This window comes from Mixophyes fleayi, chromosome 6 (genome assembly GCF_038048845.1).
Source record: "Mixophyes fleayi isolate aMixFle1 chromosome 6, aMixFle1.hap1, whole genome shotgun sequence".
In the NCBI taxonomy this organism is placed as follows: domain Eukaryota; kingdom Metazoa; phylum Chordata; class Amphibia; order Anura; family Limnodynastidae; genus Mixophyes; species Mixophyes fleayi.
Window position 1 is genome coordinate 203,079,593 of NC_134407.1, and position 12,237 is coordinate 203,091,829.

General features: G+C 41.9%; 1 protein-coding gene across 3 annotated transcripts in view; it reads left to right on the forward strand.

Moving 5' to 3' along the window:
* The window catches only part of LOC142095220 (ABC-type organic anion transporter ABCA8-like), a 100,229-nt gene that overhangs the window by 51,511 nt on the left and 36,481 nt on the right, over positions 1-12,237 (forward strand). For all 3 annotated transcript variants that reach the window (XM_075178107.1, XM_075178109.1, XM_075178108.1), the window contains exons 20-24: positions 2,411-2,577; positions 5,163-5,293; positions 6,662-6,799; positions 7,446-7,556; positions 8,404-8,574. In XM_075178107.1, coding sequence (XP_075034208.1) covers positions 2,411-2,577; positions 5,163-5,293; positions 6,662-6,799; positions 7,446-7,556; positions 8,404-8,574 — 718 coding nt within the window. The remainder of the gene's footprint in view (positions 1-2,410; positions 2,578-5,162; positions 5,294-6,661; positions 6,800-7,445; positions 7,557-8,403; positions 8,575-12,237) is intronic.

Here is a 12,237-nt window from a genome sequence, read left to right on the forward strand (position 1 = left end):
CCCAAAGAGTAATTATAAGCAGATGTATGGCCCATCTGTGTAGACTCTTAGGGCTAGATTTACTAAACTGCGGATTTGGAAAAGTGGAGATATTGCCTATAGCAACCAATCAAATTCTAGCTTTTATTTATTTAGTGCATTCTACAAAATGACAGATAGAATCTGATTGGTTGCTATAGGCAACATCTCCACTTTTTCAAACCCACAGTTTAGTAAATACACCCCTTTGTGTGATCACCACACATTTGTATTTGTGACTCCTGTATGAATTGAAAAATTCCAGTTCAGAGCATGACCTCTCCCCTCCCACCAATTTCAACTTTTCCCTTCTCCTAATTGTGATGTGCTGCTTGTTATCTATAACAACCATGGAGTACAAGGGGACCCAGCGGCTGCCTTTATCTCAAGTGTCATTTTTTAATATTCTGACTTTGAATATATTGGATTATGTTCGCCTCTGAGAGTTAAAATTGGGTCCTTAAACATGGTTATAAGCTCAGCGGCACCCAATAATACAATAGAAATAAAGGTATTTTTCAATTATACTTTATTCCACCCGCCAGTCATTCTAGGGAGGATTCAATTATCTTAAACATGAGTGATAAGCTCAAGATAATCGAAATGACAGGTGACCAGGGCAAAAGACTGTAGACCGGAGGCCTCATTAAATTAACTAATTTTCTCAGCCCTTGTATGCAGCTTCGGGACACTGGTGTCACGATCTGCCTCTGGCTGCAGTTCTGCATTTCTTACCTAAAGGCTGCTGTACAGCAGCTTCTCTGTGGATGCTGTTTTGCCTAGTTCCATCATTACATCAGGATTCTGGACACCTCTTTTTTGGACTTTAAAAGGCTCCCTTTCCTGCAAATTGGTACCCGTTCATCAATTGAATTTGCTGCTGCTCTGTGAAACTCTTGTCAGCAGATCCTGACTTACTCCCTGGTATTTCACTCCTGCTTGTTCCTACATTTTGTACCTCTTCTTGTGACCCAGACTCTGGCTTTGTTTGACCTTGCTCCTGCAAGTACCCTACATTGCCAAGTGATCATCTCTCTGCAAATATCCTGCATTTCCAAATTGCTCATCTTTCTGTAAGAATTGTGCCTTTATCAGAGTGCTCATACCTCAGCAAGAACTTTGCATTATCTAATGCTTATTCTACTGTGCTTCAGGTTTTACCGGTATCACCAGTTCTGGGGCTGGTTCTGAGTCTCTAGGGCTCATTTCCAGTTCTGTGTATCTGTGTATGGGTCCAGGCCTGTGGCTGACTCACAATTCTGAGTTTTCCATTCCTAGTCTTAGTTCTGAATCCTTGTCTCCAGTTCCAGCTAATTCTGTTTCCAGTTCCAGCTCATTCTATTCTGAGTTTTCATGTGTTGCAATTTCCGAGTTCCAATAGTGGGTTCCAGTTCCATGTGCCTGGTTACAGGTGCCGGGGTTGAGTTCCCAAAAACAGTTCCAGAATGTTGCTACAGTGGATTCCAGTTCCATTCTCTGGGGGAGACTCCAGCCGTAGACTCCTATCCTGATGTCTTACACATGCTGTTAACCATTGACTGCACCTTATTACCTGTCTAATCTCTGCCTATAATAAAGACACTTTGTTCCAAACACTATGACTCTCCATGAAGTTCAGGAATCCTGACAACTGGTCTGGACACAGTGAATGTTGGGGTAGTGTGTCTATAGTACTTGGCTGGCATCTTCCCTTCCATCTCAACACTATGCCCTCCCCATCCTCCTTACTGAAAGGAAACAGGTGGACTATAGCAGGGTACAAGGAAACCTACCCAAGTACGTAAACACCCACCACTGGTCCAAAATATCTCAATAGATGCAACAGCAGAGCTTTGCTTTTGAGCCCCCCCTACACCTGACTACCATACACTTAACCAAATAAGCTCTATCTCTCTGCCCAAATCCATGTGCAGCTCGCTAAAATGTATCACAAGTGGTGCAAAAGCACACATATACCATCACAGTAGTGAAGAAAGGCTGCCCTGGCTAATATAAACGAGCAGCCATGCCTCTCATTTCTATGGACATACAATCTGCATTTCACACAGCAGTTAATTTGTTGCATAAATGTCTTCAGCTTCAGTAATTGATCCAGATATACATCATATTTGAAATATACAGAATGTGGAGAACAAGTTCTACCCCCTTCATCTTCACCCTTTGTCGGCTTAGCCTCCACCTTCACTCCACTGTACCTCCACCCTGCCTAGCCTTCACCTTTCCTCCACTCTGCACTGGCTCCTCCATAGGTCTGTACACCTATGTTGTTACTCTCTCTCTCCTCTGTAAATGATGCCTGAAAAGTATATTGATTTTTATCTTTAACTGACCCTTGTTGGATTGGTGGTAAATGACATTTTTGGCAAAAAGATTTAATAAGTCTCTTTTTCAGATTGCTCCTGCTCTTCCTGTTCATTATCCCTACAATTATTCTCTCTGCAATATTATATAATACTAAAACAATCCACACGTGGGAACTGAAGCCAGACCTTTATTTCCTGAGATCAGGAGATAAGTCCCACAAATACTACTCCAGACTTCTGATCAACAACAACACAGGTAAAACCATCTACAACATTTGAGGTACACAATTCAGATAAGAAATTTATATAATTTAAATGGATAGAACATGTTGTCCTTAACAAAAGAGGGGACAACAGCATTAAAAAAGTCAAAGGGAAATGTTTTGGATACATTTACTTAATACTATTCTAAAGCTGGGTACACATCTATGCAATTGTCGTGCAGATCACACGATTCACGACCATTTGGTCAGATATTGCGAGAGTGTGTACGTTCCCACAATCATGTTTTATCGTACCAAAACACATCGCAACTGTTGATTTGGTTTTCTAAACTTCCTAAAAAATACGTTCTGCCATGGAACAATGTCAGCAACTATAGAAGTGTGTTATGGCAGCACGGTGGCTTAGTAGTTAGCACTTCTGCCTCACAGCGCTGGGGTCATGAGTTCAATTCCTGACCATGGCCTTATCTGTGTGGAGTTAGTATGTTCTCCGTGTGCTTGCGTGGGTTTCCTCCGGGTGCTCCGGTTTCCCCTCACACTCCAAAAAAACATACTAGTAGGTTTATTGGCTGCTATTAAAATTGACCCTATCTCTCTTTCTCTCTCTCTGTCTGTCTGTGTGTGTGTGTTAGGGAATTTAGACTGTAAGCTCCAATAGGGCAGGGACTGATGTGAATGAGTTCGAATCATTGGCACTATATAAATAAATAAATGGTGTTGAAGATGATGTACACACTCAGGACCAGCAGGGTATATCTGTAGAGAACATACAGAGTCACTATCTTTTCAGCAGATGGTTATAAGATATAAAGATCCCATAATTGTGTAGGTGTGTACGCATGAATTGGCATGCTCATCGGGACTTTCAATAGTTGGGGAAATCGTTACAGAAATTGCATCTGAAGTAAGATTGCATAGGTGCGTACCTAGCTTAAGGATCTAAATCAGGGGTGGCCAAACCGTTGGAGCCTAAGAGCCAAAAAATATCTATAGAAACGACCAACTTTACCTTTTTTAAATATGTGTGCATATACATATACCCAGTATAAAGCAGCGCATACATACCATAGACACATACATTGAAATATAACATAATAAACAATATATAAGTGAAAAAGAAGATTCAACATCCAACATTGCAAAAATATTCAGAATAATTATTAACTCAGCTCTTACCTCACTGATCTGTCCAGTGGAGAAGGGTTCAAAGGGTACTTACAGTCTCTCCACAGTAGCACACGCTGCTTCTGTATTCACAATTGCTGTAAAGGGAACTGTTGAAGTAAGGATAAAAAAAAGTCATATATGGCCAACAAGCCCCTTGGACCGTTTGACATGCCCATCTAACCCCTTCACATTCTCATCTGACCTCTTTATATGCCCCTTACATACACATCAGCCTCCCTGTCACGCTTCAAAGTAAGTCACAGCTATGAAGCCCGGGATGTGATAAAGAATATAGGTGTTTATTGATCAAAAAGACAGATAAATAGTACGAACCAAATAATACTGAAACTGCACAGGAATATCTGAGATGACTGGATACTGGTTGCAATGAATACTGCAGACGAAGGAGGAATGGTTAGATGAAGAGAGATCTGGAGTAGTGATGTGAAGTCCGAGAGCACAGGAGAACAAGGAGTCAAACCGTAGGGGAAGGCAACAAAACAAAAATGACCAGCACAGGAGAGGGAGAGAGGCATAAATAAATAGGGAACACCCAGGTGCAGGAGAAAATTGCTGCAACAGGTTAACCCCTAGTGAAGAAAAGGAATGCACAATAGCAGCACCTCTGGTGAATAGAGGTACTGCAGATAATACAATAAACTAAGTCCAAGGTCCTGGAGGCATTAGCTGCCAATAAGCAGCATGCAATGCAGAGGGCTGCAGGCAGATCCTGACACCCCCCACATGTCATAAGACCTCTTCACATGCCATAAAATTTACCCACATGCCTCAGAAATGCTCATCAGATATCCCCACATACCCATCAGTCCTCTTCAAATGCCCATCAGACCTCTCCACCTGCCATCACATCTCCCCACATGTTCATTACACGCCATCAGACTTGCCCACAAGCCATGAGATCCATCCACATTCCTCATACATGCCATGAGACCTCCACATATGTCCCTTACATGCCCATGAGCCTCCACCACATGCCCCATACATGCCAATGAGCCTGCCCACATGCCATTAGATCTACCCACATTGTTCGCACATGCCGTCAGACTTCCACACATGCCCCATACATGCCAATCAACCTCCCCACATTCCAACAAATCTCCCCAAATGCCATCAGATTACCTTACATGCCCATCAACCTCTAACATGCCCCTTACTTACCTGTTACACCTTCACATTTATGAAACTTTGTTTTGGCCTATAGCAGGGAAATTTTTTGTCAACCTTGAAACACAGATATTCGTAGAAACTTGAATTTTGCCAACTCGCTTCACCCATCTCTAGTAAGTAACAGTCTCTGTATTAACACACAAGGTTTAATAACCGGGCCAACAGTGCCTAGTAGAAACAGTACTGTTGTCCTTTTGCAGCATTCTTTATTTCACCTCCATATATATCCCTGGAAACATTGTCTCTGTTGTTTCTGAGGCAGGTTCACCTATAGAGGATTTCATTGACGCAGTGAAGGCTCAAGACATTATGATCGATGTCATTAATGGTCCATACAACACAAACACTACAGCATACAGAGGAGCAATAGAAGTCACTCGAGGAGTTAATGAGGTGAGGAACCATCTGCGGGGAGTTCCGGGTAACAATTCTATCGAATATTAGTGCTTTATGGGTCTGTCAACCCAGTATATGATATTATAATACGTGTGTGTATCCCAAATTGCATTACAATTCCCGCGTTAACAGCACTAGCTCAGCTTGTAGTTGCAAATACCACCACTGCTTCTTAGTAGTTACAAACACCACCACTGCTTCCTAATTGTCACAAAACCCACCATTCCTGCATAAAACCACTGTTCCCTTACATAACTATACACAGCACAACTTCTCTGGTACATGCAAGACAACCTCTCTGCTAGGCACAGCAATTAATCGCCTCTGCTATCTAGTGCATAACCTCTCTACTACACACTACAATACCTCTCTGCTATGCACCACAATACCTCTCTGCTATGCACCACAATACCTCTCTGCTGTGCACCACAATACCTCTCTGCTATGCACCACAATACGTCTCTGCTATGCACCACAATAGCTCTCTGCTATGCACCACAATATCTCTCTGCTATGCACAGTACAACATTTCTGCTATACACACCACAAATTATCTGCTATGCACTGCTCAACCTCTCTGCTACACACCCTCATCCTATCTTCTATGCACCATGCAACCTCTCTAATATGCACAGTACAAAGCCTGTTGTTTCAAGTATAAACTTTGCATAGTACAACTTAATTATATTCCCAAAAGCATCCATAGCATAATGTTTCCAAATGCATCCATATTACACTGCTGTTCCAGTTATCCATATCTCACATTAATATCAATCACTATTCCAATCATCACTGTCCAATAATCCCCATACATCACATCCACCTCAGAATGAACAATCTTCTACCATTACAATATAAAAATATACCTTTATTACACTGCTCAGATAAAAATCACTGCTGCATTGCTGCCATTTACAATTGTTCTCAATGATTCCTATCCTTGTCAGTGTTCAAATACTTCTCCCAGTAATCACATCACACTGCTCCCGAAAATCCATGCATCACATCAACCTCACCATTATCTAACACATCTAATTCTGCTTTTGTTAAGGTGCCTCAGTGGACTGAGTTTCTGTGCAGGAATCTTTTTCATAAGTAGATTGTGAGGGTGTGTGAAGGTTTGTGTCCAGACAAGAATTTGGTTAGAAAACAGGGAAAGTGGAGGATTCCTTAATACCTTCCCGATACTTCTTCTAACCATTCTAACACCTCCCCCAGCTTTTCCAGTGCCTCCTCCAGCCTTTCCAATGCTATCTTCTACTTTTCCAACATCTTCATCCAGCCTGTTCAATTACTTCTCCAAGTGTTCTGATGACACATCTGCTGTTTATATTCATATATAAGTATCTGTTCTTACCCCTGTAGGGTTACACTTACACCATTGTAGGAAACCCCCAAGCTCAGAATGGACTACCAGTGCTTGTAAACATCATTAGTAATGCCTTCTTGAAGACCTTTAACTCCAAGGAACGCATCCAAATATGGAGTAACCCTGTGCTTCCTGTGAGTATGAGTAAGCTGCGCTAATGTTTGTTTAATGTGATTGTGCTTTATTATTTAAGATGAATGAAGAAAAAGGCAATAAAGATTATAAACTGTTTTACTCAATAATAGCAGCCATATAAGCAAATTTATGGATTTTAATAGAATTTTGAGTTTTCTGAGTTTGAGATTTAAGTCCTGTAGGTGCAAAATTATAAGATTAGTCAAGTGATCTAAATAATTGCTTATTAAAATACATGTAGATATTACTGCTTTTCTCGTTTTCTGATAAAGAATTATAAGAAGTGTTCAACTCTAAAGCAATTGATATTGATGGTAATAAAAGATGCCTCTTTTGCACTAATGCAAGTAGAGGTGCAAACTTAAGATCAGGTTAGAGGTTACATCTACATCTTTCATCTACACCAGCCCTGGCCAACCTACGGCTCTCCAGGTGTTGTGAAACTACAAGCCCCAGCATGCTTTGCCCATAGATAGCCAGACGATAACTGGCAAGGTATTCTGGGACTTGTAGTTTCACAACACCTGGACCACCTGGACCAGACCTGAGCTACCCTTTAAAGACAATGTAGTGCTGGGATCTGTGAGTTTTTATGACCCACTAGATATATACTTGTACCGATTGCATTTTATTTTGTGTTATTAGAGCCTTGAACAAGATGTCCATTTAACCATATTTTTAGTAAGCATGTTTTACATGGCATTTGCCACGGGCATGGCACCTCATTTCGCAATGAGCAGCATCGAGGACACCAGGGTGAGTGAAACTGTTGAAATAGCCGTAACATCACAACAGCTTTGAATGGCCACAACCCAGTTCAGTTATGTTATATCTGCCTTGAAGAAATTCACTCCCAACTTTCCCTCCCCTCAACTAACCTCAATTTTTGCTCGGATAAAAAAAAAAAAGGGAAAATTACTGACAGTTCTAAATTCACAAGGTTGGTGCTATTTGAAGTTTTAAAAAAATAACATAATGTAAGGCCGGCTGCTTGCAAGCAGTGAGGGGGAGTCCCAGGGGAATCTCAACGTTGATCATTTTGCGTAATTTGCAAAAAAAATAGCATTCACCCTTTCACTATAGAGATACCAGCCTATAGCATGGAAAACAAATGCTAATTCTGTGAAGCCAGGACAAGTATTAGGAAGGGGACTGTCCCCAGTCTCCCAGTGGAACAAGCCCTAGTGTAAAATGTTAGTACAGCAGTGGTGTTACACCAACAGACCATTGCTAGTCACCACTGCTCTGTAAATGTGGATGGGGTTGCCTGATTCTTCAGTGGGTGTTACTTATTGACAGAGTTTTGGGTGAATCAACATGATTATTAATTTAACACCAACGAATGTCTAAATTTGGACAAATTCCAGAGAAATTGATTCGCCTATCTGTATCCTGCCCTATATTTCACTGTACCCTCCCTCTAAAACTCTTTATCCAACTTGTGTGTGTGTTTGAACACAACATCAGAATCTCCAGTTCTGGTGACTTTTGTATTAGTAGTCTCTATCTCTATGACATCTGCTATTATAGCAACATATAGCTTAATGATGTTGCCTATTAATTACTAGCTCTTTCATAATGTCTCTCAACTTTTCATCTCTAGATCAAAGCTCATTCCCAGCTGCGGATTTCTGGCCTCTTCCCTTCCGCCTACTGGCTTGGGCAGGGCCTGGTGGACATACCTCTCTACTGGCTTCTGCTCTTTATAATGATTGCCATACTGTTTATATTCAGTCATAAAATCATCCTGGACTTCTGGGTGGCTTTTCTGCTGGTGAGTGAGAAAAGAGGGCACAGTAACTGTAGGTACAGTATTTATTGTGTCAGTAATACCAGGAGGCGGTTGGTCACGTCTCACATAGTGTTGTCTTCTAATGCAGTGACGCTGGTTTTTTTGGGGTTTTTTTAAGCTAAACCCCCAAGTGTGCCACTGTTTTGAGATTCTAAAAGAGATGGTTCTCAATAGAATGTGTTTCAAAACTGACAATCAGGGGACCCAAGAAGAAGATTCTGGGACCCAAAATGGGATTGCAAATTATTCATCTCTGTGCTATTACTTGTGAACCAAGACAAAATGTAACGGTTTATTTTATATATATATATATATATTTATATATATATATATCATATGCTATAAGGTGGACTCCACTGTGCTGTGTTTAAACGAGTGTCAGATTTTCAAAGGACGCCTGTGACAGGATGGACCGCCTATGCCACCCTGTCTGCTGTTGCTATGAATCGGTTGGGCTTACTTTGCCACCGGTCCTTTTCGTTATCCCAAATGTGCCCTCTTGCCGCAGTAGGAGGGGCTTACAAGTGCTGCCACCACTGGACTCCTTACCGGCATCCAGAACCGGGTTTCTTCGGGGTGACTGACGCTGCTAGAGTACCCTGTAACTGGTGTATCTGGGCTGGTACCCCTGACCTCATCCTATAGATCAGGGTTGCTGTAGATGGATCCCCCCTGGCCTATCACACTGGCCAGAGCTGCTGGGTAGCGGGCAGAGCGGTGGTACTGTGTGCTGGGTCTAAACCTCAGCACAGCTGGGAACAGATTAGAGTTGGGTCCAATCTGTAGGTCACAGGATAGAGAAGTTTCCAAGCAGGTCTATGAAGCAAGTGATGTTTAAAAGTCTCCAGACACATTGCCCTGTGGCATAGCTCACACAGAAACAGGAGAGGTGGCAGTGTTCTTGCCAGTCTACAGTGTACGTGCCATTGTTCATTGTCAGTGCTGAAACAGAAATAATAGGGCTGGCAGTGTTCTTAAAAGTCTGCAGTCACATTGCTCTGTGCCCTCGATATGGTTTCACATCAGTCCACAGAAGACCAGGAGCACCAAGCAGCTGCTGGCACCAGTTACGATGATAGTAATCCCTCTACTTCATCTGCTAAAGCCTATGTTAAAGTGCATAGTGTTTTTAAGTCAGGGAAACAAAAATGTAAAAAAAACAGCTTTTACCTAGGTAAAGAAAAAAACACCTGTAATCAAGGCAAAGTTAACTGCAGAAAAAATTAAAGTTTTGCCAACAAGCCATTCTACACACGCAGTGGCAAGGAAAGAATGAGGCCTTCACCTTTCTCTATGAGTGTTAGTAGTGCAACTGTCGTTGATGCATCTTCTTGTAAGGTCAGTCATTATGATGCAAGACCTTGTCATTCTGACTCAAAAAATGGTGCCCAAATAAGTGTAAAAGCCAAAGATAGCAAGGCTTTAGAAGAAACTGTGTGTTCAGTTTCAGAAATGACACAAATCCCTGAGGAGAGTCTATCCACAAGCCCTAGGTGTAAGACTGACCATTATGATACTGTTCTCATAAAGAAGCCTCCTTTCAGCATTTCTGCAGATGTGTGGATGAGCAGCCCAAGTGTAGCCGGTGATACACAAATTGAGGACACCACTTTGGAATTGCAACAGGATGAGGGGGATATTTGTGTAGCTGATGACGGCGCTAATGAGGATGTTGATGACGATGATGTTGTTTGTGTAAGTTCTGCACCAGTGGAAGCAGTTCTTGCCAGTGATAAGAAGAAGGCCATTGTTATGCCTGGGCATAAGACCAAAAAATCCACCTCTTATTTGTGAAATTATTTTTACCCAAATCCTGACAACAGTTGTCTAGTCATTTATAGCGTTTGTAAAGTCACAGTCAGTAGAGGTAGGGACCTTAACCATCTAGGAACCTCATCCATGTTACGCCATTTGAAGAGAGTTCATGGGAAGCTTTTGGAAAAATCAGAAACTTATGCTAAAAAAATAACAACAAGCAGTCCGGCATTAGCTAGGTCCCTTCTCTCAGCTAGATTCTGGCACCTGCAATCTACACTCACAACACCTTCCTCATCAATATCCTCAGTAGTGATCGGAGTTAGTTCTGCATCCAAGTATCTAAGACTAGATGACTCATCCACTATCCTAGGTTCCTCAGAAGAATTTTCGAGCGTTCGTCCCCATGCTGCTTCTGCTGCTGCTGCTGGGGTGGATCTTCATCCCAGAAGCAGAACAAGAAGAAGACTGCTAGTAGTTTACGACAATTGACTGTTAAACAAACCTTTGCAAGAGAAAGCAAGTATGAAAGCTGTCACCCAGTCGCAAAGCGTATCCCAGACGCCATGGCTACTATGCTAGTATTAGACCTGCATTCAAAATCCACTTTTAATGCAGCTGGTTTTAGACAGTTAATTGAGGTATTGTGTCCCTGTTACCAAATTCCATCACAACACCATTTTACTAGAAAAGCTATTACTCACCAGTACAAGAAGGTTCTAAAAAATGTAATTATTGGGCTACAAAATGCCATTCTACCCACTGTACACTTAACCACAGATAAGTGGACAAGCAGAACTGGGCAAACTAAAGGTTATATGACTGTGACAGCCCACTGGGTTGGTAATTCGCCTTCACCAGCAGCATGTACCCAACTACGTCACATTTTTCAAAGGCAAGCTACTGTGTTGATCACCGGCTTCTCTAGGAGGCATACAGTTGACATTCTGTAACAAAAACGAATGGATGTCATTGCCGGTGGTACTGACATTACCGATGCTGTAACTCCTGACAACAGTTACAGCGACATCTGTACTCTGAATGTTTATGTCAACTACAAAGTATTAATTACAAATGTTGTAGTAAAGTCCATTGATTAAACAGCCCGGAAGCCCATAATGACGCACCTGTGTACGCCGACAGTAATATTAGTACAGTTAAGGGGGAAGTTAAAAGCGGCGCAGTGTGTTCAATGTTTATTAGTAAGGCTTACATAATGTAGCGTTAAGCAATTCCATAATGTCCCCCTTAACTGTACTAACATTACTGTCAGCGTACACAGGCGCGTCATTATGTGCAAAGGATGGTGGAGGATTAGCTTAATGACACCGTAGAAATAGACACAGCAGACAGTCCCTTTACATACTAGGAGGAAAAAAAGGCAATTTGGAGACCAATGTACAAACTCGTTTTGCATTACCTGAGCTGCCCACTCTCCAGTGTGTACTCGAAAAGAGTTTTCAGCACAGCCGGGAACCTTGCCAGCGATCGTCGTAAGAAGCTACTTCCTAAAAATGTGATGTTCATCAAAATCAAAATGAACTACAAATTCCATGAGGAAGGCCTTTACCGCCAATTACATCAAAGTACAGGGACTTCTGCAATGGTGGATTCCAGCGGGGATGAATTAATATTGTGTGAAGATGATGTACACACTGATGAGGGTGAGGATGATGACAACAACATCTTGCCACTGTAGAGTTCATTGACAGCACTGTTAGCTTAGGTGCCTTACACCCATTGTTAGCTTGTTTTGTGGGGGCCCAAACAAACCAAGCACTTCAGCTACAAAACCGGCACTCCTTGTTGCTGGAGTGCTTGGTTTGTTAAACTTTACATGTCCTTTTAAATATCTAACATAATGGTGGGTGGGAGGGCCCAAGGACAACT